Raw genomic sequence first — 27470 nt, 5'->3', positions numbered from 1 at the left:
CACCAAATGCTGCAGTGTGCATAGTTACAGTATCTATAGTACTGGTGAAGCCATTACTAGGCAGTGTGTTCTGGAGTCCACATTTTTTGAAGAACATTGGAAGAGATTTGGCTACTTCAGTGACTCTTACCAGGAGAGCGGCTCCTGTTAGAGCTCAGCCTCCTGGATCAGCAGCTCCAGAACATGGAGGCCAGCCTAAGGCATCCTTATACTGGTGTCTGCTCACACGAGTGCTGGTTTGGACTCCAGTCACTTGCTATATTCCCCAGGCCGGTACAGAAGTGCACCCAACAGTGAGGATTGCTGAAGCAGATAGCAAGAGGGAATGGGAAATGCTTCTGTCTTGCAGAGTAAAAGCCACTGACTGAATCAAAGGGAAAGCAGACTTCATCTCCTGCGTGAGCCAGAATTCAGATGTCAATACAGCACTTTACGTTTGCTCTCACCTGACTTAGGCTGAGCAGTGAGCTTTCCCTGGTAGCATAGAGGGGTTAAAGACTCGACATTCAACCTCCCTCACCCATTGCTCTCATCCTCACATCATCGCTGTCAGTGAGTCCTCTCTCTGGTCGTTCCACTGTGTTACCTGGTATACAAGAGCTCTGTCCAATCTCACAACACCCAGTCACTCATTGGCACTGTCAGGCTCTTGCAGATGTTACCAGTCTGGCATACATCCCTGAAATGACAGGACTGAACATCACTATGGGGAATGACCAACACACCAGGAACATGGTAAAAGCCCAGCAGGACCAGGAAATCTTACAGAAAACAGCATCACCTAAGCAGGATGCTGTGGTGCAATTTTATGTCCAGGGCCAGCCTATGCCATCCGAAGAGCTCAGTGTAATTTAGCTGCGTATGTAGCTCCTCATGTAGTTCTTATGGGTTCATCCTCCAAAATGAGGATGACTCTCCTGACTCAGTAATACATGAACTTCCATGTCTTCTATGCTGCCTTTTACACCGTCTGCATCACTGCTTGCTCCCTTGTCCACATACAGGTGCTTCCCACTGCTGTTTAAATTCTGCTGGATTAAACCATAAAAAGGCAGAAATTGAAAACAGAAGTTGGAGACCTTCCCAGGCATCCCAGTTTTCAAATTACACTGTGAAGACTGATAAAAATATCTTTTTAAAGATCAAAAAGTAGGCAGCATGACATGTACTTCCTCCCAGATTATTTCTTTATCCTCTGCCCTTGTCAGTGTCATTGTGGGACAAACAAACTCATTTCTGTTACCTTGATCCAACCCCTTTAAATCAAGTCATTACAGGTAAAGGTGAGCAACTATGACATTAAGGTTTTAGAGTGGCCCAGAAATTGGAACTGGGCTAAAGTTTAATAATTTACGTCAAAGGCTTCAACAATAGTTCATATTAATCCTTCCTTTTCCTTCACCATGATTTTGACAATGTCAAATGATGTGTTACTGTGCTCATTCTTGCTGGATTACTCTTGCTGAAACTGTGCCCGACATTGACTGAAGTGCTCTGTGGGGATTTTCGTGATTGCATGTTTACTCTTCTCCTTTTCCCTTCCGTAAATGCTAGTCTGACATGAATGTACTTGTGACTAGTTAGTTAGGAAAAGGTGAAAAATTGAATAAAACTTCTTTTCCCCCCCCCGATTCATTGTGGAAATGAGTCAAGTATCTATGTTTGAGTATATAGGGCTGACTAGGACACTTAATTATCTTTGGTTATATAAAGGGTCATTACATCTCAGCTCCAATTAAGACGGCAAATGCTGACATCTCCTACCCCACAGAGATTAACAAAGTATTTTCTAAACTTCTGTATATGACTGACTAGAATCAAGAACTTCATTAGGCCTTGCCTTGGTGGCATATGTCATCCAAGAGCAGACATCAGGCTGGCAAACTTATTTCAGACAGAGACACTGCAGGGGAGGATGTTCCACAACTTAACAGTTTTTTAAAAAATATTTTAAAAACTTCCATGGTCTTTCCACAGTGTGGCAATTGTGGGGAATCTCTTGAATGAGTAAAAGGAGTTGCTAGGAGAGGTTGGCAGAAGGTACATGCCAATACTCTCTGTGCCAGACCAGCTGCACTGCATACAGATTTCCAGAGGCAAAAGGTGTGACAAGTGGCTGCAGTTACCGACTGACCAGTGAGGAAGAGTTGGTGGCAGAGAAACAGATGATAGAGAGAATTGCCACTCATTTGAGCTTGACCTCGTATTCTGCAATAATTTACAAAACCTGAGGTTACCTCCAAAGGATGGACTAAATCATTAGTCCATCACACAGGACTTGAGATGCTCCAGACAGAGATAGAGAAGACAGATGAGCATAGAAAGTCCTCTCCCCCTCATACTTTTTCTGATCAATAGGAAGGATGCTATTCTGTGCCAGGAAACACGACGGGTTTCATTTCTCTTCACATTCAATGCAATTTTCTCAGAAGAACAGACAATGCAACAGGCCTCATCTCATCTAGAGATTGCCTATATGACAAATCTGTGATTGTGCCTTAAGTCTTAAAAACCTTTCTATAGCCTCTCCTCTTCCAAACATAGATTTATATCTGTTCTTAGCCCTACCAATAACCCTCCTTTCAGCTCCTCCTCTTTTTCATTTTGAGTTGCATGTAATGGTTATCTGATTTGGAGCAAAAATTAAAACTTGGTTCTTGGTAGAGCTACACTAGTAAACACACGAAGGGAGACAGTTCCCAGAAGAATCAAAGGGTTCTTTTGTCAGTGTAGTTTGGGAAGAGCCTTTAAACAAAATACAATATACTCACATACACTATTTTACATTTAGAAGTAAAGTGTTCTGTATTTAGTACAAAATACATTTTGTTGCTCCATCAATACACAGAAATCTGGGAAATGCATTGCTACCTTGAGTCTTTTCAGTTTAGCCAACAACAGCTAAGAAGTATGCTTTTTATAAGCAAATATACAAGATATTGCACTCCTGATTTAGTACAGAAGGGGAAGCAGCACATTTTGATTCTGTATCAGGAGCTGCAATAGTATATTTCTGTTTCATGTCTAAAAGCATATATTGACTTCAGAGCATTCAGTTCGCTCTGGAAACAATGAGCAAGTTCTAAATGAGAAAGGAAGAATCTTCTATGGAAGAGATTTACAAGTTGTCACCACTGACAATTTTTCAGTGAAAAGTACATTTGCATAGCTACAAATCCTGCAGCATAATTATTTGGTTAGTGTTTTTGTTTAAATTACTATATATGCAGGGTATTGTGTGTTTAAAAATGCAGTTCACTCCTTACCTTCTTCTAGTAAAAACGCATTTACCATTTCTCAACAGTGATGACATGCTGCTGGCAACAGGTCTGGTTGGTGCAGCGCAGAGGTATGGCCTCCTTATTCACATAACCAAATGCAGGCAAAATAGGAGAAAAGAGCACTGCTCTGTAGCAGGGGGACCGTGAAGAATGTGTAGAGCGCCTGCCAATGGCACTTCAGACAAAACACCTATTTTGCTTTTTTCATGGCAGTGAAATAATGAAAGAAATCGTTATTTCACTGCAAAAGATGAAAAAAGTGACAGCTGAAACTTACTTATTAAACCTTGATGAACCCACTTCCTGATCTCCATTTTCTAAAAGCATTCATCACACTTCTCCATACCCAGTGGGACCTCTCCAGATGTCAGAAAGAGTGTCAGCCCTAGAGAGAGCCATGGCATCAAAACAAAACATACCGTGGCAGCCCAGAAACAGAGAGGTAAAGAATATTTCCTCTAATAAGTGCATTTCCCAAAGAACAATTTACAGGCATCAGAAACAAAGCAGACGCTTTCTTCTAGTGAGGAGCTTTGTGATCATCCAGCTAGGATTTAGGAATTAAAGCTTGAGAAATAGTCTGAAAGCCTCTTGTTATGACCATCCTGCTTCACCCAAGTTCTTGGTACTTGGCAGGAACAGTTGTCAGTTAGCAATAAGGTTCTCACTCACTCCTTTATGTTCCTTCCTCCCTGGATTTTCAATTACGAGGGGGAGGAAAAAAATCAGACAGATAATGACAATTAGCAAAACCAGAAAACTGAATTCATGCTTTAAATTTCATTACTGAAGAAAATTTCCTGTAGTGAATAAAACTTCCTCTCGTAAGACAGGAGGTGGTTCAGCAGCAGCAGACATGGAAAATCTTCCATTTGGATGATACGTATCTTGAAGAGCTATATTGCAGGTGTTTGGGGCTGGGTATATTCAGGACTTTCCAATCACAATCCCTTGTTATCTTTTCCTCCTCTGCAGTCCTTTTTCACATATGCAGGTTTTTGGACGCAAAGCTGTTAAGGAAAATTGAGTGCTGTTTTAAGACTGTATCTGCATTAACAGTGAAGCCACAGAGTAAAATGAGGAAGAAACATGCCCATTTCTCTTTCCGTCACAGAATGAAAGCTAAGCTACTCTTCTCAGTAATGTTTCTTACATTGACAATTTTTTCACAGTCCCATGGAATCGCTTTCCTATGGAATCTGGTCTGAATTCAATGTTGACCCTGTTCTGAGTCGGAGGTTGGACCCTCCCTCAGGAGGGGACCCCCTGAAGTCTCCTCCAACCCAAATCATTCTGCAAATCTACGTTATCAACCACTGCAGTTGATACCAGTAACTACTACAGAGGAGACATGGGGCAGATGGCAATAGGCAATCCTCAACTGATGACTTCACAGGCATTCCATGTCCTTAATACTTGGACAATAGATGTGATGGCCATGGCAATGACAGCTATTCTTTACTGGACATAGGGTATGTCTGCACTGGAAACCAGGATGTCATTACAACAGGCACAGAGTTGTTCAAAATGCTTTTGACACAGCTAGCGCTAATATACTAATAACTTTGAAGCTGTATTTGTACAGGCAATGGCATTTCAAATCCTTCTCCTACAGAACTGTTATTAAAAGCCATCAAATAATTTCTGTAACACTTTCCAGAGAAACTAATTGGAGAAAGTGTCATGCTCAGGAGAAAAAAACAATCATGAATATACCAGCTTGGCTGAGAATTTGTAATGTATTTAGGGAGCTATTCTGAGTAATTTACAGTGAATGACTGGGACTCTCCAGACTATAAATACAATCTACTCTTTCTCCTTGGGAAAAAAAGAGGTTGTCTTTTTAATTATGACTTTGTAAGAGAAAAGACCAACCAGAAAGACAGTGGGAGGAATAACGTCAACATGTTTTCCCCCTTGTTACACTTATCATGATTTTGGATTTGCTTGAGGAGCAAAAAGCAGCTAATTCTGAGACACATATGCATTATCTCTAAAGCTGCTTAAAAGGCCAGTGGGATGCAATGAGCCTATTATTCCAAAAGCTGTCTATGAACCTGTACAATTAACACAGTTTTTAGTCTATCTTCAGTCAGTTTCTTTCCTGAGGACTTCTGAGTATGTGTTGGTATAAGCTATGACTACATGCCACATACGTCTTTGATTTATATCATCCACTTTCAGATTTAGATATAGAATAAAAATCCACCAGACTATGACATTCCTGGTTTGCCTTCCCATGGCAGAAAAAGTAGAGCTAAATATATAAAAGGGGTGTAAGTCTCCCCACTTTTCCCAGTTTACGTCTATAACGATGTTCGTTATCCATACTGTCTCTGTAGAAAGTGAGCAGAAGAAAACTGTAGAAGACAAAACTAACCTGGATCAGCCACAGCCTGCTTCTTTTTGCTGTTTGTGACAATCTCATTTTCATTCATCATTCGTACATCCTGATCTCCCACATGATTGCTGAAAAGATTAAAATCAGTACAATAGCCAAAATAATCAACATCATTGTGAAAAGTTATGAGAGTCATGGAAAAGGTTACCAAATAAGTTATTTAGGTCCTGGAGGCTAAACAAAGCTATGAAGCACAGCTACTTTATGAGACTATCTAGAAAGGAAAGGCGTTCTGTCCGCATCCACCTGAAGGATTTCTTGCCAGTTTTAATCAGCAGCATTCATTCAGGCACACATTCAAATATAAATATCATATTCACTCTACAATTTTCTTGCCTGCCTACACAGCTTGAACCACATTAACCAAAGTGAGATTTTAGATCAGTGCTGTACAAAGGGGGTATAAAAATCCTTATATGGAACTTAACACTGTTTTGTAATGTTGATATAGCATTATTTGAAGATTTTCTGAACTAAACAAAATTCATTTACTGTGACAAGTTTTGTTTGCAGGCTGCTGCAAAATTTTAACAATTCCTTTTTGGGAAAGAAGTAATAACTTCAAAGTTAAATTAAATTAAACAAATTACAGAAAAAAAAATGAGCTGAATTGAACGTTAAAGAAAACATCTCCCTTTGACACAGACAAAAACAAAACATCCATGCCTTTGGAAAAAAAGAAGTGTATTTTTCTTTTCTCTACAAATACTGCACAAAATAGGTTTCTATTTTTGGAGAAAAATGTAATGTCTCTCAAACTGTCAGAGTGAAACACGGGAACCGATACTGAAGTAAATCAGAACTTAAGGTATTGATGATAATATCAGACTCAAGTTCAGGGTTCATAAAACACTAAACAGTGACATGTGAAAGAGAATATGCCAAAAATCAGAAGTAATAATATATAAAAGCTCAAGAGCATTTTTTAAATGGAGGGGTATTATCCAGCATGTAGTAAGGCATTTGTCTTCTGTTGCTGAAGCACCCTATATTTTAGTTGGGTAGTAGGTGGAAAAAGGGAATAGAAGATTGCAAAACAGGCTAAGAAGAAAGATCAAGAAAGCTCCTGCACAGGAAGTCTAGAAGAGAAGAAACTCAGCATGTTCTTGACTGGAAAACAGATCACGCAGTTTGCATGATCCAAAAAGTATACCCCTCTTAAAACTAAATCAAAGGATAGATGTCTTATAAATATGTGCAAAGGAAGTTATATGAAAAAGATCTATGATTAGAGCTGGTGCTTCTCTGCTTCCAATAAAACAACTTTACTCAAAGGAAGATGTTAAGAAAATAAAGGTGAATTTCTCCTCCTCCTTTCTATATCCCACTAAAAATTTTCTCAAAACTTGTATTTCCTCCAGGCATTTCCATTTCAGTAACTTTTTCACTTGAAAAATTGTTTACGTCCAAATTTTACCATGATAACACAGCCACTTGTACAAGAACATGACTCTAACACAATACATCCAAACAATAATAATTTATCTCAACATCCGACAGTTCCAGTGGCCAACAGCCAATGCTTTAGAGAACCACAGGAACACAAACCCCGTAGGCAAATGTGAACTTCTGTTCTTAATCAGGACAGCTTACGTTCCTTCCACTTATTTCTAAATATTTAAATATTCTTCTGAATGAATCATGTGCCATTTTGGAATGCAAATCTATCGCCTTTTTTCCCAAGTGATATATGTGCAAGACATTCTATCTTTTAGCTGTGCAATCTATAAGAAAGTGTTTATTTCTGTAAGCTTTTGATTTTTCACTTTTCAATTTCATTTAAAATAAATTATTCTTTCAATCTTTATTTTCCTTACTAGGGACTGCTTTTTAGACCCTATCAATCCTGACCTTCTAAATATAAGTGCATTTTTCACTGCATTTCATCATATTTTCCATGAAATTGGCAACTTAGTGGTTTCAAAGTGTCATTCCTCTGAATGCAATTCATTTCTCATTTAAGAAATTCAATATTTTAGAACGTTTATAAAACAGTAGAATTCTGGTTTCTTAATTAGTATTTGTGCCAAGAAGAGGACTTTCTTTTCTTTACTTTTGATGTTTAGTTCTTTTTCATTAACTTTCTATTTTTTTTTTCTCCCATGTAATATCACTGGGATTTATTATTTCTTCTCTAAGGAAGCCTAACTTCTTTCCTTTGTGTTTATTCCTATAGGCTTCCATGAAAACATATGTAAATATGAATCATGAACCCCAGTAAGTCCTAAAAAATGCTAACAAATAAAGCTGGTAATTTGGTCCTAGTATCTAAAAAACTATTGGTTGTTTCCCATTAAGTGAGGCTGAGTATGGTTTGGAAGGGAATTTTCTATAGCAATATATTGCTGACATCAGTCACATAAAAACATTTTTTGAAAACAAGATTCTTTCTCCCAGTCAAGATCCACTCACATACCTAATAACAGTTCTCTTCTCCTGATGGCAAATCTTCTCATCGTCTGTAAAGAGAATGGTATGATACGGGACCACTGGATCACAGGTTGGTAGGATGCCTGATACTACATGGTTCACCATATCCAGAATCCCATTGTACACAAGCAGGTCATCCACCAGAAGCTAAAGAAATTTAAGAAACAAACAAACAAAACATAGAAATCAGCCATTGCTTTCAGCAGTTGTCTCTATCAATTAGCTAGAAATCATTTTGCCCTATTTGTTTCACAAGTCTGGTCATTAGTCTAGCTTTTGTTCCTTAAAACTTCCATTTCTCTCTATTTGCTTCTGGGGTTTGATTTTTTTTTTTCCAAGTTCTTGTCTTCTCACTGATGTTTCTAATGCAGCTTTCAAGTAGGTAATTAAAAATGTATTCCATGTTTTACATAATTGCCATTCTATTAACTGGAGTGAATCACTCTTAAATCCAGGAATTAATGAATCTCACCTCACTTCAGCTGCCTAAAACTTGGGTTTGTAGTTTAAACTAGTCTTCCAGGCCTGCTCTATAGTCAGTGGAAAAAGGAAAGCATTATCCTACCTTAAGACAACTATCTAAAAAAAAAACCAGATAAGTGTTCTTTCCCCGGACAAGAAAGGGAGGACAGATGACTGGCATAGATTAGTCATTTTGATACTAAATGCAGAGTTAAATGAGATGAATCCCATCCTTTGAGATTATACGGAATCACACTTCAGTAAACTGTGAAAATAAGTACAGAAATCAAGCAAGCTGACTCACCAGAACATACCAAATGCATACAAAAATTACTTACACCAAATTCTTTCACACCTCTCTGAGGTGTCTTGGCATAATTCCATAACTTGATCATTGACACAGTAGTAGGTACATCAAAAATGACATATACCCTATTCACCTGTAAAAGAGAATTAATTTATATTTAACGGCACAAATTCCCCAAAGAAATTAAATTCTCATGCATGTTCCATCAAAAGAGGTCCGTATTTAAAGAGATATAGCTAGAGGACAGATAACTGATGCTAAGGATTTAAGTTCAGCTATCATCTCGGTTGATAATTCACAGATGTTGTCTCTACCCCAGAGCTGCCCTCTCAAATGTATGTATAACTCATCAGAAGATGACATCTACACTTGAGCTTGTCATCCTGGACTGCTAGTCAATTGGAGGAGGGGTAGAGAGACACTTTTAATGAGTATTTCATCAACCATATACAGACACGTGCTTCAGGATAAGACAAGCTGGTGTCTAGTCTATTCTATTCTATCCAATTCGATCCAATTTGATTTCTTTCTACCAAATACGAACGGAATCCACCTTTCTATTTGCAAAACTAAATTTTCTCCTATATCTCCTGATTTTGAAAGCTCTTGCAGAAATTCTGCAATTTTTGTGTGAGGTACACTAACAGGAATGTAGAGACAATTTTCCAGATGCTTGCTAAACAACTATTGCTTGAGGTATTGTTCATTTTACTTTCAGTGACATTAATGTCAAGATGTTAAGACCAAAGATTAGGCTATAGGAAATCAATCTTGCCTGTTACAGTTAATTCTATGCTATTCCTTTTATGAGCTACTATATCAGCTTTGGGCCAACATATCTTAAGCTTCATCTCTAGCATCCTCTGAAGTTTTAATCCTTTGATGCACTGGAGAAGATATTGTTAGTTGTATTAAAACATTATGTATTTTTTTTACTGAAGAAAGAAAGGTAGATGTGATCAATAGAAATGTTTATATCTGTGATATTCCAGAAGACAACCTGAGCATAGTTTCCAATAGCAATTGTTACGTCTCACAGCAAATAATAAATTTGATGGAAAATACATTCAAACAAATAAATAAAATGACAATCAGTAACAGGGGAACAAAGAATTCAAATTGTACTTACATTAGTAATACATTTGCAAAAGACAAGCACACTTTTAGAATTAGAAAGGAAAAGAATGGCTATAATATAAAATTTCCTTAAAGCTTTTGAACCTTCCAATATAGCAAAGAGTTAATTCAGCTTTCTAGGCAACTAGCATGTTTCAAAGCAGCCTAGCAATGAGGATGCAAGCTTTGGTTCAGCATCCCAACTACAGAGGATGATCACGAATAGGCTGATTGCTTAATCCATTTGCACTTCCTGGCTGTTCAACCATACCACAGAAGACGGAAGAGAGAAAAGTACTATGTGAATCTTGAAAAGGTATAATTTGCTACAGTTTAAGGACAGAAAGTGCCATTATATCGCTTCCTCTTCCCTCCTGGATATCACACTTTATCAATTTACCCTTTTAATACTGCTATCTTATGTTCTTCTACAGTACTTTGGTGTCAGACATAACACCACAAAACAGTGTATGCATTTGTGCTAGAACTCCAGGTACCGTTATTTTCCTTTTGCCAAAATGAAACAGCCTCTGCAAGCATGTCTTATAAGGACATGAGCAAACTCAGATGGTTGTCAAATCAATCATTCATGATGTTATAATGAATATCTGAGCATCCCATCAAATTAATTTCCAGGATTCAAGGTGTGGGATCTACACAGTAGGAGTCTCAAGCATTACACAGACCTTCCATTTTTCTAAGAAATGCAAGTGGTCAGTATTCCGAAGCACACTTAAAAGCTTTCTCTTAATTATACCCACTGCATTACAACATATAATGATATATGAAGTATTTTCAAAATCGACTTAATTCTTTGCCTTTAATATTCTAATTGATAACTGTAGCATATGGAGTAAGGATTTTTCCAACACAGTAAGCTACAACATATTACATGTCAGGTTTACATTTTGTTACTTTTGAAATCCATCCTTGTCTAACAAATAAATACATCTTAATGATGTCCATAACAGGCCCATAAAAAATGTCCTCTCCCAAAACAGAGTCAGAACTCATCTAAGTTTATCTACTTTTCCTGTTTAGATATTTGATACCCCATATTTTAAACATGGGGCTTCTAAAAGGGCTGAATCACTTGGGGCCTTCGGACATGAAATACTAAGTCTGTCATCTCTAATTTATGAATTTAAATTCAACACAGATAATGAGATTAAAAAAATTCTCACTACTGGAACAACATTCATTGCTTTTTGTAAAAACAAATTTAAGATCCCAGTCCGCTCCCATTTGAAAGGTGTTTATTGCACAAAGCACACTCGTTAAACTCCTTTGTCAGTATCTTTATCATAGTAACTGAAAAAACAAACCCTTGGAAATTCTTCTGCTGTTGCACCATGGAGACAGAAGGAGATTACAAACCTGGGAAATCTATACTGCAGCTATCTGTGCAGTAAAGAGAAACTGGAATAAAAAGAACTTCTTCTAAAAGGCAGTGATTCAGTTTCATTTACTAATATCAAATTTACTTAAAAATTATGTATGCTTCCCCTTTTCTTTATGCTTCTAGCTGCATCTATTCACATCACTAAAATGGAATGAGAAGGGAAAATGTACCAAACCAGGAAGAACTGGTGCAAGCCACATATGTCTGCCATCGGTTGTGTCATTTACTCTGTCAATTAGTTTGTCTGGAGTTCGGATGTCTCCAGATACATCTTCTAAAATGTTGACACTATCTGGAAAAGCAGCAATATCTGAAAAAAACTTTAAGCGTAAATAACCGAAAAGTACATTCTAGAAACACCATATTTAAAAGTTCATGCTTGCTCTTCCAGATTCCATGAACAAGTATTCGCCACTACAGTAGCAAAACTTAAAAATACTCCAAGTACTTCACATAGGTAGCTGAGGAACTTGGGGGCACATTTTTAAAAGCAGGACAACCCTTACAGATTTTGGCATTCAAAATTATTTTTAAAACAGGAATAAATTACTAGCTGCATTTAATTTATTTTCAAATATGTATTTATGACTTCATCGATAAAGTTCCCAGCTTTTTTGTGACAAAGCCCCATTTTTTTAGCATGAACTTGTGAAAACTCCTCATATGAAACATATCTCAAAAAAGTATCCTTGCAGGAGGTAGTCATCAGTCAGACTAGGTTTTGCTTGAGTTCCTCAAGGTTTGTGATAAAAATCAGTTAACTGCCTAATAAGGCCTTCTTTCAGTTCTTTGAGAGGGAAAGATTAAACCTTCTATTGAACAGGCTTTCTAGGTAACCAGATTTTCTCCGTAAGAGAACATTTACGTTAAAAACATATGTATATTAAAGACATGCAAAGAAATGTGGAGGGATGGCACTGTCTTCAGAATTATAAATCCCTAGCAATCCTGTTTGAGGGACATTAACTTCCCCTTGTCCTGCTTTCTAAAAGGCCTGAGTCTGTAAGTATTTATAAAGAATTTATGGAATAACACAGCAATGCCTCAACTGCTTAAGAAAAGCTTGCTCCAGACTCAGTACTGAATTATCACATTTAGTACTGCACTAAGACAAATACGCTCTTTTTGGGACCCTAATATATCCAAGCAACACTACGGTACAGGCAGAAACAGGTGATCATTCAAAACGAGCTAAGGTATCTTTATCTGGCATTGTATTGTACTGTAAAGACATACCGTTTAAAAGCTAAGTTAAAGATCCCCTGTTCTTAAAAACAATTTGTTACCACTTTTCAATTTCAAAATGCTTCTTCTCCATTACAGATGTTTCAAGTTCATCATGTGTCATACAAAATACAAATAAAAATAGTGCTCAGGAAAAAGCCTTTATTACTTTTTTCATTGTATCCTCTTATTTATTAGGCAATGAGGATCCTTAGAGACATACAATTCACGCAGCATCCATGCTTTTTATCCTTTCTAGTTGGTTAAGAAACTGTTTCTTCCATATGACTGAACTGCATGAGTTATATATTGGGGTATGAAGCTTTCAGCTCTTAAGAGACTTTAGCTGATACAGAGCACAGAAGTGTAACCTTTATGACTATGAATCTTTCAAACATGTCCTTCATTCCCTCTGTTGGTTACCCAGGGAACACCGAATGAAATTCAGAGTCTCAGCCCTTATCTTCACAACTAGATCGGGTGTCTAGAATAGCCTAAAGCTCCAGAACAAGAGTTATGAAAAATTTCTTTCTTGTGGCACAATGAAAGATTTCATAACAAAGAACTGAGCTCAACCTTTTCTTATGAATTTATAGTTCATCATTCTGGTCCTTCCATACCATAGGAGAAATAAATGTTGATAGCAAAAAATACCATATCCTTCTTAAGCCTTCCCTTCTCTAACCTTGTCCTGCTTTGTTTTGCATCCCATTCAGAGGAGAAACGTTCTGAAAGTATATAGAATACATTAAAACATATGGAAACAAGTATCATCATGCAAATATAGAGAAATATAAGCAGAGTAATCACATGGGATAAACTGGCAATTTGGAAGAAGTAGCAAGTGATGCCATATGATAATTTGCCAGGGAGCAAACTGTGTATCTGAAAGGGATAGAGGTGCTTGGTCTGTAGAAGGATACTGTTTTCAGTTAGTAAGATTTGGTCTCCATGTTCATTGAACAACTCAAGTCCATTCAAACCAATGTAGTAAGGATCACCCCAACTTGTCAGAAGCTGAAACTGGAAAACAACTAAAAAGCAAAAAGCTATTAAGGAAAATTTTGCTACTGATACTTTGTCCTAACAGACTATTTAATTTGCAGTTTCAAAAATTATTGTGCAGCCCACATCTCAATGTCAGACACTCTTATTTGCAGTTTAAGAGAGTGAAAAAAAATTGGTTTTTTACTTCTGACTTCACTGTGTCTTAAACCTCTCTGAATAATCTATCTTCTTTTAAAACAAGAAGTCTGCCTTTTCTATCACTGATAATACACACACAAATGAACATCTGCAGGTAGCAAAACTGGGCAAAAGTCTATCTATATATGTTTATTCTTCCATCAGATGAAGACCTACTGAATTTTTTTAGTGTGTGTCTTACCTTCTTGTACACTGCAACTTATTAACACCACAGCTCCTATTTGGAGCCTTTACTGCCTTCCTATGTTTCCTGAATATGCCTGGTTTTTGATTATACGGGTGATAATTGGCCAGCAAATATGTCCCTAAACTGAATGGCAGAAAATGTAATGATGGAGTCTGTGCTGTCCATCTCTCTAATGGAGCACTCATTTGAATCTCTTTGCTCTATCCAGACACTGATTTTCATGAAACCAGCAGGAACTTAGTATTGCTGAGACCTCATCGACTCCAAACTTGGTTAGAACAGCCTAATGGATTTAAAAGGCCCGTCAAATAGATGGATGGCATGACAGTAAGTATTATCACAAAAGGCTGTGCTTATCTAGGAAAACTTAAGCTTAAAAAGCCAAAAAGATTAAGAAAAAAGGCAAAAATATTACACAGTTCTGGTCAACCTTAATAAAGATACAAAATGAGACAAACATTCAAAGATATGCAAAAATACGAAGACCACTTCTAGCTTTGATAGGCTGGCTGGATATTGTGCTAATGGACCTCTAGCTCCAGCTTGGATGGATTACAAAAGGCAGGAGAAGAAGCTACCAGAGTATCTGAAAACAGGTCATGTATTACGTTGCATTTACTTATTCTTAATTCATACTTAATGGAAGCCTTTCTCATATTCTTGGTATCTTGCTAATTTCTTAAAGCACCAGAAATTGTTGGATTCAAAAAGGTCAGGACTCATAACCATAGTATATAACTCTAAAGTATTATATATGACAAGTAAGAAAATGACAGGGAAGGATACAACCACATGGCATTAACGGTGCTTCATAGTCCATACTAGCTTGTTCCATTCTCTTTGAAGCAGTCCTACCAAAAAAAACCAAGACAAAACAGTTTCTTTATGTACCATTGGCTCATTCAGAAAAGAGGAGAACAAAACCAAAGAACTAAGCTTCCACAAACACCACCTCCCGACCCCCCGCCTGCGATTATGGACTAGATTGTCCTCTGATCTCAATAAAATCTGGTTAACAGTATATATTAAAAACCCAATTAAGCATTTTGCTCTAAGTGCTTCGTATTTTCATTCAGGTGCCTCATATAATTGGCTTCAACAGAGAATATGAAAGAATACTAAACAGTTAAGAGAAGTTGTGTGGTTCAGATAGCAAAACCATCCTACTTTACCTCCTTTGTACTTTATTAATCAGCTGGGGCTGCAGATAGTCAAGAAAGAGAATTTCTTGGGCAAAGTCAAAATGGCAGTTGCCTGGTCCCTTGCGGATAAGAAAGCCCTCTGGTGGGGAGATGCTGTGACCGTCCAGCAACACATGGACTACCTTAGCCTTGTTTAAAATAACATAACATAACATTACATGACATGACATCATATTACATAAAATAAAATAGATCCAAAACAATTGCATTCACTTCAGAGGCTGAAACAATTTCAATAATTTTGTTATATTTATTTCATTCCTCTATAGTATGACATCCTTTGCCAAAAGAAAGCCTAAACCAGCAGATATCAGCTGCAACCCATAGTGTGCAATTCAGAGCATCATAGCTGGCATTGATGGGGATGGGAGAGGTGAGGATTTGGGGGAAAAAAAGGAAAAAAAAATGTATTGAAGACATCCTTCAATTACTGCATCTCACTAGATCACAACAAACTGAAGGTTCCTTTCTTCACTGAAAGGGTTATCAAGCATTGGAACAGGCTGACCAGGGAAGTGGTTGAGTCATCATCCCTGGGGGTATTTAAAAGACGTGTAGATGCGGCCCTTAGGGACATGGTTTAGTGGTGGACTTGGCAGTGTAAGGTTTACAGTTGGACTCGATGATCTTAAAGGTCTTTTCCAACCTAAATGATTCTATGATTCCTGAGCCTACATCAATATTTACACACATCAACAGAATGGAGAGACTCGGCTTTCAAGTCAGCCAGGGGTTCGGCTACTTAGACCATGGGACTCTCTTTGAGAAACCTGGTCTGCTAGGGGCTGATGAGGTCCATCTCTCAGAGAAGGGGAAAAGCATCTTCAGTTATAGGCTTGCCAAGCTAGTGAAGAGGGCTTTAAACTAAAGTTGCTGGGGAACCTCAATCTATCCCACTCCTACCAGCTTGATGGCAATAGATGCCTAGAGCCTGGAGAAGGATCACAGGTCAGCAGGAAAGCACCTGAAGAGCAGCACAAAGGAATTCCAGCCACTCCAGCCAGTAAGTCAGCTTCATTGGCGGCCAACTTAAATGCCTCTATGCAAACACACGTAGCATGGGGAATAAACAAGAGGAGTTAGAGGTGTGCACATGCCTGCAGGGCTATGATCTTATTGGCATCACAGAGACGTGGTGGGATGGCTCCTATGACTGGAGTATCGGAATGGAAGGATACAGGCTCTTTAGAAAGGACAGACAGGGGAGACGAGGAGGGGGTGTCACCTTCTATGTCAATGAACAGCTGGAGTGCATGGAGCTCCACCTGGGATGGATGAGGAGCTGACCGAGAGCTTATGGGTCAGGATTAAAGGGAGGGCATGGACAAGTGACATTATAGTGGGGGTCTGCCACAGGCTCCCTGACCAGGAAGATCGAGCGGATGAGGCCCTCCATAGACAGATAAGAGCAGCCTCATATTCACAAGCGCTGGTCCTCATGGGGGACTTCAACCACGCTGATACCTGTTGGAGGGACAACACGGCAAGGCATAAGCAATCCGGGAAGTTCCTGGAATGTGTTGATGATAACTTCCTTCTCCAAGTGACAGAGGAGCCAATGAGGAGAGGTGCTATGCTGGACCTTGTTCTCACCAACAAGGAGGGGCTGGTGGGGAATGTGAAGCTCAAGGGCAGCCTTGGCTGCAGTGACCATGAAATGGTGGAGTTCAAGATCCTTAGGACACCGAGGAGGGTGCGCAACAAGCTCACTACCATGGACTTCAGGAGAGCAGACTTTGGCTTCTTCAGGGATCTGCTTGGTAGAGTGCCATGGGATAAAGCCCTGGAGGGAAGAGGGGCCCAAGAAAGCTGGTTAATATTCAAGCATCACCTCCTCCAAGCCCAGGAGCGATGCATCCCAACAAAGAGGGAGGCAGGCAAAAACGCCAGGAGGCCTGCATGGATGAACAAGGAGCTCCTGGACAAACTCAAACACAGAAAGGAAGCCTACAGAGGGTGGAAGCAAGGACAGGTAGCCTGGGAGGAATACAGAGAAATTGTCCAAGCGGTCAGGGATCAGGTTAGGAAAGCTAAAGCCCCGATAGAATTAAATCTGGCCGGGGACATCAAGGGCAACAAGAAAAGCCTCTACAGGTACATCGGGGATAAAAGGAAGACTAGGGAAAATGTGGGCCCTCTCCAGAATGAAACGGGAGACCTGGTTAAGGGAGAAGGCTGAGGTATTCAACGACTTTTTTTGCCTCAGTCTTCACTGGCAAGTGCTCAAGCCACACCGCCCAAGTCACAGAAGGCAAAGGCAGGGACTGGGAGAATGAAGAACAGTGCAGAAGTGTAAAAGATCAGGTTCAAGACCATCTAAGGAACCTGACGGTGCACAAGTCCATGGGAGCTGATGTGATGCATCTGCGGGTCCTGAGGGAACTGGCGGATGAAGTCACTAAACCACTATCCATCATATTTGAGAAGTTGTGGCAGTCTGGTGAAGTTCCCGCTGACTGCAAAAGGGGAAACATAACCCCCATTTTTAAAAAGGGAAAAAAGGAAGACCCAGGGAGCTACAGGCCAGTCAGTCTCACCTCTGTGCCTGGCAAGATCATGGAGTAGATCCTCCTGGAAACTATGCTAAGGCACATGGAAAATAAGGAAGTGATTGGTGACAGCCAATATGGCTTCACTAAGGGCAAATCATGCCTGACAAATTTGGTGGTCTTCTACGATTACAGCATTGGTGGATAAGGGAAGAGCAACTGATGTCATCCACCTGGACTTGTGCAAAGCATTTGACACTGTCCCGCACAACATCCTTGTTTCTAAATTGGAGAGACATGGATTTGACGGATGGACCTCTCGGCGGATAAGGAATTGGTTGGATGGTCACACTCAAAGAGTTGCGGTCAATGGCTCACTGTCCATGTGGAGACCAGTGACAAGTGGCATTCCTCAGGGGTTGGTATCGAGACCGGCACTGTTTAACACCTTTTTCAGCAACACGGACAGTGGGATTGAGTGCATCCTCAGCAAATTTGCTGACGACACCAAGCTGTGTGGTGCGGTCAACACGCTGGAGGGAAAGGATGCCATCCAGAGGGACCTTGACAGGCTTGAAAAGTGGGCCTGTGTGAACCTCATGAAGTTCAACAAGGCCAAGTGCAAGGTCCTGCAAGTGGGTCAGGGCAATCTCAAGCACAAATACAGGCTGAGCGGAGAATGGATTGAGAGCTGCCCTGAGGAGAAGGACCTGGGGGTGTTGGTTGATGAGAAGCTGCACATGATGAGAAGCTTGCAGCCTAGAAAGTGAACTGTATCCTGGGCTGCATCAAAAGAAGCGTGGCCAGCAGGTAGAGAGAGGTGATTCTCCCCTCTACTCCACTCTCGTGAGACGCCACCTGGAGTACTGCATTCAGCTCTGGGGCCCCCAACATTAGAAGGACATGAACCTGTTGGAATGAGCCCAGAGAAGGGCCACAAAGACGATCAGAGGGCTGGAGCACCTCTCCTACGAAGACAGGCTGAGAGAATTGGGGTTATTCAGCCTGAAGAAGAGAAGGCTCTGGGGAGACCTTACAGCAGGCTTCCAGTACCTGAAGGGGGCCTACAAGAAAGCTGGAGAGGGACTTTTCACAAAGGCATGTAGACATAGGACAAGGGGTAATGGCTTTAAACTGAAAGAGGGTGGATTTAGATTAGATAAAAGGAAGAAATTCTTCACCATGAGGGTGGTGAGGCACTGGAACAGGTTGCCCAGAGAAGTTGTGGATGCCCCATCCCTGGAAGTGTTCAAGGCCAGGCTGGATGAGGCTTTGAGCAACTTGGTCTAGAGGAAGGTGTCCCTGCCCATGGTAGGGGGGTTGGAACTAGATGATCTTTAAGATCCCTTCCAACCCAAACCATTCTATGATTTTTTGATTCTATAATATGTCATAAAGGTAATTTGAGGAGACAGTTAGAGTCATCATGCACCTGAATGCTCTGCTAGATCAGGCCTGATTGCTCAGCACTGGCTGAAGTTAGCCTTTAAGAAATCACATAACCTGGTGCTCTCTCAAGACCAGACTCTTTTGTGTCTCTGTTGCATTTATAGAAAGCCTGTATTTCACCAGTTCTATTTATCTTTGTGGCAGGTGGCACTTGGACTTTTCCAGGATCATGCAAACTCATCTACAAGCAGTGCTGTATGTAAGCTAAGGGCATATAAACAAAGAAGAGGCAGGCAGACAGAATTGAGCCTTGTCCACATCATAGATGCATGCACGTCTTATACAATCTCTGAAGACTAAACTAAGTAATTCAGGCATACTTATTCAGATGATGCAGGATTCCTAGCCCCTTCACCCTGCCCCATTAGTACCATCTGGTGTTGTATGCATGATCCCAGTCTCATAACAATTCAACCATGCAGCAACAATTATCCCTGCATCTTGCCCTGAAATATTTTAAATATAACAACGTTAATCCCAAGCAGCATTTATTGCACTGAGTCTTTCACTGACTACTGGTTAAGGAAGGAATAATACCTGTATAATATAACAAGATGGCCTTGTAACTGGCACTATGATTAAAGCTTGCTGATTAATGGACTGAACCAAAATAGATTCATTTAGTTAACAAAAGACTTAATTTAGTCTAAAGGTAATGTGAGTCAGTTTTCTAATCTTTGGATTTTATACTGACTGATGTATATATGATAATTTGAGGTTAACTTAGTTTTGTATGCAAATATTTAATTTTCATTATTAGGATTTCTATTAAAAATATATATGCAATATTTATAGTTAAAATTCCCATTTCAGGTGTCTATCTAAGAAGAACTTAAAAACATTCAGAGTTTTCTGCAAAGCCCATATATTATCAGTGACCTGATAGTCATAACAGTTTTCGTATTTTTTCCATTTGTAAATGATTTTTTGTCCAATTACAATTTCAGTAAGTTACACATGCAATATCCCAAAAGCAAGTAATTTTCAGAAAGATTTGGGTTTTTTTACACAAACATTTCTTGATTTGAAAACCTTGGGTATTGTACTAGATTAGAGGAGGTGCTCAGTTCATTTCCAAACAGCATAAAGATTATTTAGGAGGGAATGTTTGTATGAGTATCAAATATGGAGAAATAACTATTTCTGGTTTCATCTTTAATAAGCTTGGGAGCAAAGAAAGGAAATATCCTTTTCATATCAAAAACTCTTCTGCATGCTACTTTCCAGCTGAATCAGTCTGCCAGGCTAAAGAGAGGAAGTGAAAAATCCACTGAAATACACTTTAGTTTAGGAAACATGTATTGAATGGGAAGTCTAGAGACTCAGAGATGAAATCTTACCTATTATACCACAGCTGCTTATATTTATGTGCCCTTTACAGCCCTCATTTCTAAGTAATTTTCATCATCTGAGAAGGCACTCAACCGTCACACATAGCATTTTACAAATCGCATAACAAAGCTTTCACAAGGTAATTTTTCACAGAGCTGGAAATAGCACACAAGCCTTCATTTTGACAGTTCACTGCCACTACCCTCTCATACTGAAGCTGTGAATAGAATCCACCAGTCTACAGCTGCCTAGCAAATCATTATATCTCATACCCGGGGACTGTTTCTTAGAAGGAAGAGCAATACTTCAAGAGACAGATGTCATGATACCCTAGGTTTACAGTCTAAAGTCTCTTTACTGTGGCCCAGCAGATACCTTACATCTTCAGTTTTCCAAATAATTTATTTCACCTTTTTAGAGGACTGTGGGTATGAACTCCTCGTTTAAATTGTACCCACTAACTGTTATGGGACTTACATGCCACCTGCATGCATACTTTACCAGACTCACCTCTTTTTTCTACCTAGCAAAATAAACTGTGAAAATATACTTTTCTTTCTTTCTTTCTTGGTTTGGCCTCCAAAGACCAGATTTTAGGGATTTGGCTATTTCTTTCCCTCCTTTAATAATTGAGACACACATACAGAGAGTTGATTTGGTATGAAAATTCATGTTCAAACTTTTCTCCCCTGCTCTGCCTTGGAGAAGCTTGGGCTTACAACAGTAGTGAAAAACATTCCACATCACCGCTTAAAGACATTTCTTCATATTGCATTTTGTACACAGAATCACGGAAAGATTTAGGTTGGAAGGGACTTCTGCATGTCTCCAGTCACAGCTCCTGCTCAGAACAGAGAAGCCTGCAAAGGTAAATCAGGTTGCCCTGGGCCTTGTCAAATTTAGTCTTGAAAGTATCCCATCACTGCATACTGCCCCAGAGCTGTACCACTCTCAAAGGGAAGAGTCCTTTCTTTATGCCAAATCATATCAATTAACTAACAGATTTTACTAAAAAACCCTAGGGGTTTTTTACAGGGGGTATGTTTAGATGGTAACCTCAACATGCTCCTGAACCCTCCCATGTGTCAAACGTTGGCTTAATGCAACGTATTACAAAATCACATGCCATATGTTAAAGATATCAATTGCTAGATCAATTGTGGCTTAAATGAAAGATCTTACGCTCTGGCCCTCTGGGAGTCTTTGGCCAGTCTTTGGTACTCAATACACCCCATGCTAATATTAAAAGATGCTAGGGTTCTGTTGTGGAGAGGGAACACCTCCTATTTATATAGTGTTCATATTAAAGCAATTCCTGGAAGGTAAATTTACACAAAGAAGCAGTTCTGCAACTTTTACCACTATCTTTCCCAATCTTATGAAGGATCCATGCTTCCAACTTCAATTCTAGAATTTTTTCCAGAACTTTGCTGATTCTTTTTGTCCTGTCTCTCTCTTATCTTTTTCTTCTTATCTATTGACTGAGTTTGGACATCAAGAATGCAACAGTTATATGTGAAGGGGAAGAAGATCTGGAAACAAATGGATTGATAAACTTTCTGTGCAACAGCAACCACTTCTTCATTATCATTACAAGTGCATGTATAGCTTCTGAGAAAAACCAGGGAAATGAGGGACAGCCAAACTCAGAGTGCCAGCAAGATGTAACATGATCTCCAACAGGTGTCAATTGTCAATTGCCAGTCAATTCCAAGAATTCAATATAAAAAAAAAAAAAAAACCCACCAATTTGGAAAAAGTAGAGAGGAGGTATGTTATACAATTTTAGCTAAACTACTTTAGCCAAACTATTTGAAGATGTCAACTTTCCCTAATAAACGTTAGAGTTCTAGAGACTCTTCTTGCTTTTTGGAAAAGGTAGTATTGATTGACTGGCCTTCTGTAACGTACCTAAACAGTACTTCTGCTGGAGAAGTGCCCCTGTTCTACCATTCCCTGTGTTCCAGGAAATAAAGAATCATATGGTAGGCCTAAATACTAGATACTGAGAGGATACCACTTCAGAATCATATATCTTGAAAATAATATGTGCTATTGTATGTGTCTCTTAGAAAAATCAGCTGTGAAGATTTCTTTAAACTATCTCTGGCTTTTTTCAGTATTTGCTGTTTGTGGAGACAGAAATGCATTATACCTGCCACAAAATCCAGACTCAGACAATCTAGAAAGATTTATGGTGTTCCATTAAGGCAGCTATACTCATTTATCACAGTACCAATTTTCCAATGCACTGCTGTATATTTTTGCTGGCAGTGCTCCTTTTCTTTCACTTACCCCTCTAAAGGTATCCTCTGGAGATTTATTATAGTTCCAAAAGCGAAGCCCTGCAATACTTTCAAGTTTATCAAAATGGATTGTGAGCAGATGATCTTCTCCAAAAGAGAAGGGAATGAGCCACATGTGGTCATCCTCTACTGTGATATTAGTCCCATCTATTAACCTACAATGAGAAAAATCCATTAGCTGCAAAAAAGGAAAAGCTTGCTTTTCTCATGAAAATCAGGTACTTTACTAGGTGTTAATTTTTTTCTAGATGCCACTTCCAGCTTCCAGGGCTTATTGTGCCCATGTGCATGCAATTAAAAAGCACAGTAGACATAAAAAATAATATGCAATTATTGAATTAAAGACAATGGGAGGAGAAAAAACTGTATTTCCTTTAGCTGGGACTGTTTGAGGAAAAACAGAAAAATCCTTAGATTTTCCCTGTGTGAACACAGGCAGGCAGAGGAAAGCTCAACTACCTTTGTGCCAAAATGGCTGAAGGCAAAACTCTAAGGCCCAGACACAATAAAAGTTATTAATATAGTTCCATGCCTCAACTAGTGTATCTGGCACTCTGCAGTGTGTTACTATGCCAATGCAACTCTACTGAATCCGACAAGGAACTGGATAATGCAGAGAAGCAGCAGAGTTTGTTCATAGCCTTCTTCATGCATACAGTTTGGCACATTCCTACTTTTTTAAAAAGCTGTCTATCAGCATGACAATGTCCTTTCATAAGAGCATAGGCTTCAGGCTGACTAGATAAAGTTAATTCCATTATTTCCTCATTTTGGAATTCTGACTTTACATTCTTCTACCACAAAATATGGCGTACAAAGATGGAGTAAAGGAGAATATGAATTAATTGCCCACTGTAATTACTTTTGTACACTGCCCTATGTACTTACTCTTTATTTAAAAGTTTAATGGAAGAATGAGTGCCAGACTTGGCAGTTCCTTAAAGAAAAAGATTTGAATAATGACTCTTTCACAGAGGAACTGATTAGGGAGCCCATGAGAGAAGATAGAATCCTTGACTTGGTCCTGAACAATACACAGGACCTATTCCAAATGCTACAGTTGAAGAGCACTGTAGTGTACTCAAATTCAACATGCTTGCAGAAATATCAAAAGGAAAAAAAAAGCCCCTAATTTCCTGTGCTCAAAAAGGTTCTTAAGCAAAAATGAAGAAGTATGTTGAAAAAAAAAAAGTAAGCAACAAAACAAAATAAAATCATTACACACAGCAGAGACAATATTAAGGAATATCATACTGGAAGCACAGAACAGATGTATCCCACTTACTAAGAAAGACATTAGAAAGAGGGAGGACTTGAAAACTCAAAGCCAGCCTGGCTCAGTGGCAGGAGAAAGAAAGTCATTACAAGCCATCTTTCAACAAAAGTCATGATCAAAAAACCCTAAGTTGATAGGATCATAAACTCTGGAAGGCTAAACGTGTACGCACAGGCCAAAAAAGAATATGAAGGCTAGCAAGCAAAAGGTACCATAAATAAAATTCCTCAAATACATTGGGAGCAGAAAGCCTGCCAGAAATTCTGTAGGATCAACAGATGACTAGGCTATAAAAGGAATATTCAGAGAAGATGAGACACCAAGAGAAAAGCTAGATGACTTCTTTGCATCTGTGTCCACCATGGTGGAGTCTGGAGAGACTCCACCACCAGAACCACTTCATCACAGAGGATCTCATGGGAAGATTTCTTAGATCTTGATGCCTACAGAAGAGATTTTCATACAAATAGGCAAAAGAATTGAGGAATTATATACAAGTAAGCTTGACATCTCTATTAGTCAGATCAGCAGAAATTACAAAGAACAGACTTAGTGTACATGTAGATAAATACAAGATTCTAAGGAAGACTCAACAAAGACTTTGAAAAGAGAAGCCTTAATTCATAAACTTATTCACAAGACCATAAACATGCCAGAGGACAGGATTACAACTGAAAATACCCTTTAAAATCGAGATATGACTTGAAAACAACAGGATGTAGCTTCAATAACAACAAATGCCAAGTCCTCTCCAGACCTATAGCCTATAATTTCTATACTGCTACCATTTAGGAATTACAAGTTAATTTGAGGAAGTATACTTGTCAAGGAATAAAACTTCATTGGAATTATAAAAAAAAAAAAAGCTGCAGAATTGCCAAAAGAATGGCACCTATTTGTGCAATACCCTAATACATCGTCACCCTTTGCTAACTTGAAAATTTTCCTTGAAATTATCCAGAAATCCTGCATAAATATCACTGCATATGCATACACAGATGCTACAGAACACCCACATTTCTGCCTGGAAAGTCCTTAGCAGAGATACCAACCAGGCATGTTATCATCTCCTAACTCAAACACCATCTTTTGGAAACATCTCATTCATGTTTCTACAACAAGCTGTTCCTAGGTAGCTTGTGAAATCCAAGAATGAGCTGTGCTGATATGAAAATCATTCGCATTAACATGTGTTAACATAATAAAAGTTTATATAATTCTGTCACTTTATAAAGTTTGATGTAAAATGCATCTAAAATTGATAAACTCCAAAAGTGTTGATGGAAACAACAGGCGTGAAGAAAAAAATAAAAAAGAGCCCTGCAGAAAATGCTTGCACAATCCAACTCTTTTGCTACTTACTTTTCTAATGTTCTGGAATCTCTTGTATACTCTGGAAGATCATTTAAGTCTTGGGGTGAAGCAGAAATCTGTTCTGTACTTATTTTTAATGCGTGACCATTCTTTCCTATCACTTCAAGTCCTGTCAGTCCAAGGTAATGAGAGTCTCCCCAGGTCATGGTAAAATTCAGTTGCAGGCCTATATAAAAGAATATACATATAATATATCTATATACATACTTCCTAGTCTGAAGTAAGGAGCCAATATAAACATGCATGCAAGTCCCAACGATTAGCACTACGTGTATTTTGTTTAGATTAAATAACTTTATATGCTGTATTTGGATACTTCCTGGTCTGCATGCCTACCTCCATGGAATAGCATAGTATCTTCTGTAAATCTGTGTTAGACCCCTTTAGTGGGCTACCAACATCTTGTTCACTTGTAACTGTAGAAGCCCTGATCAAGCATGTTATCAAATGTCTCATTACATAGATTGTAGACGGACAGTAATTCAATGATACATTTAAGCAGTTACATGACAAATTTTGTGATTATGCAGAGACAGAGAAGACCTATTAGTCTGAAGTCTATCATCTTTTGCCAGCTAAATGGCTATATAGACTCATATAAATCCAGTCTGTCATAAATCCATAAATTGTTAGAGAACACCAACTCATAGTTAAACAAAAAAACAAATTTGGTTTACTGATGTGTTTAAGTTACTATCTTCACGTCAGAACTGGACACATGTAAGCATTTTAATGGGACAGCATTAGTGAAAAGCAGCAATGTTGATTAGCCTGCATCTCCAGAAAATAAATAGGAAAGAAAAACTGGGCAGACAAAAGGTTGTACATGTATCTCCAGATCCATCTGTTTCATGCCTTACTGAAAAATATAAATAGCATATACAGATATTCCAATCTGATCAGGTTCTATAAAAATCCACCACTGTAAATTAAAAATATCTTTCATTTCACACATTACAGAAGCCCAGAATTAATCAGGTAGGTAATGTCTAAAGAAGCACCAGTAGTCATGATGCCCTATAAAACAAACAAGCATTAAAGCTATTAAGCCATCCAGCCCAATTACCTATAAATAGCCATAGCAATTTACACGAGACTAAGTCTTGATATACATATAAATTCACTTGGGCGTAAGATCTCTTTAGCATTTGCAAGGACACTAAGAAATAAATAGTTCTATCAGCTCACAAGTTTGGATCTATGGCTACATTGATATTAGATGCTATTCCCAAGGCCATTGCTAAGACTAAACCTCCTCAGTGTATAGGCATGCAAGAGTTCTCAGGCAAAACCAGAGTGTATTTTCAAACAAAAGGGAAAAGATAGGGTGAAGCAGCTATCCATACAAGGTTTAATGTTCACATCACCATGCCAATGCCTTCAGAGAATCTCAGAACGATGCAGGGTGGAAGGGACTTCTGGAGGTCTCTAGTCCGACTCCAAGCTCAGAGCATGTCTGTTAGATCAGGTCTATCAGGTGCTTATCCAGGGGAAGTTTGAATGTTTTCCAAGTCTGGCAGATTTCAAAACCTCTCTCAACCTCTGTTCCAGTGTTTGACTGCCCTCAGGGTGAAAAATATTTCCTAATATCCAGTTGGAAATTCTTGTCTTTTACCTTATTTCTGCTGCCTCTCAACCCAACCCTATGTGCATCCCTGAGAACAGCCTGGATCTGTCCTCTCTATGCCCTCCCGATAGCTATAGACAGCAAGAAGATCTCCCCTTCATCTTCTCTTCTCCAGGATGAACAAACCAACCCAGCTCTCTCATGATTTTCTCACGTGTCAGGTACTCCAGCTGCCTGACCATCTTGGTCGCTCTCCTCCATTGGACTCACACCAGGACGTCAAGTTTCTTCTTGTCCTAGGGAACTCCTTACTTAACAACGTACTCCAAATACAGTCTCACAAGTGTCGAATACAGGGAAAGAATCCCCTTCCTTGCCCTGCTGGCTGCACTCTTATTTTTACATCCCAGGAGGCAGCTGGCCGCCTTTACTGCAAGGCCACACTGCTAACTCTTGTTC

At 39.0% G+C, this 27470-nt stretch overlaps 1 protein-coding gene across 10 annotated transcripts in view; it reads right to left on the bottom strand.

Annotated features, from left to right (window-relative positions):
- KATNIP (katanin interacting protein) overlaps positions 1-27470 on the bottom strand; it is a 69113-nt gene continuing 41643 nt past the window's right edge. For 2 of the 10 annotated variants that reach the window (XM_075166032.1, XM_075166037.1), the window contains 10 exons: positions 25433-25610; positions 22784-22949; positions 15189-15346; positions 14803-14867; positions 13547-13657; positions 11570-11709; positions 8913-9014; positions 8099-8259; positions 5662-5750; positions 1-4291 (listed from right to left, as the gene is read on the bottom strand). In XM_075166032.1, the coding sequence (XP_075022133.1) occupies positions 4236-4291; positions 5662-5750; positions 8099-8259; positions 8913-9014; positions 11570-11709; positions 13547-13657; positions 14803-14867; positions 15189-15346; positions 22784-22949; positions 25433-25610 (1226 nt within the window). In that variant the 3' untranslated portion in view covers positions 1-4235. Of the gene's footprint in view, positions 4292-5661; positions 5751-8098; positions 8260-8912; positions 9015-11569; positions 11710-13199; positions 13658-14802; positions 14868-15188; positions 15347-22783; positions 22950-25432; positions 25611-27470 lie in introns of those variants that run through there. The other 8 variants (XM_075166031.1, XM_075166036.1, XM_075166029.1 and 5 more) reach the window with 6 other exon arrangements.

The sequence above is a fragment of the Calonectris borealis genome, chromosome 16 (assembly GCF_964195595.1).
Source record: "Calonectris borealis chromosome 16, bCalBor7.hap1.2, whole genome shotgun sequence".
Taxonomy (NCBI): domain Eukaryota; kingdom Metazoa; phylum Chordata; class Aves; order Procellariiformes; family Procellariidae; genus Calonectris; species Calonectris borealis.
This window is presented reverse-complemented; position numbering and strand designations above follow the sequence as displayed.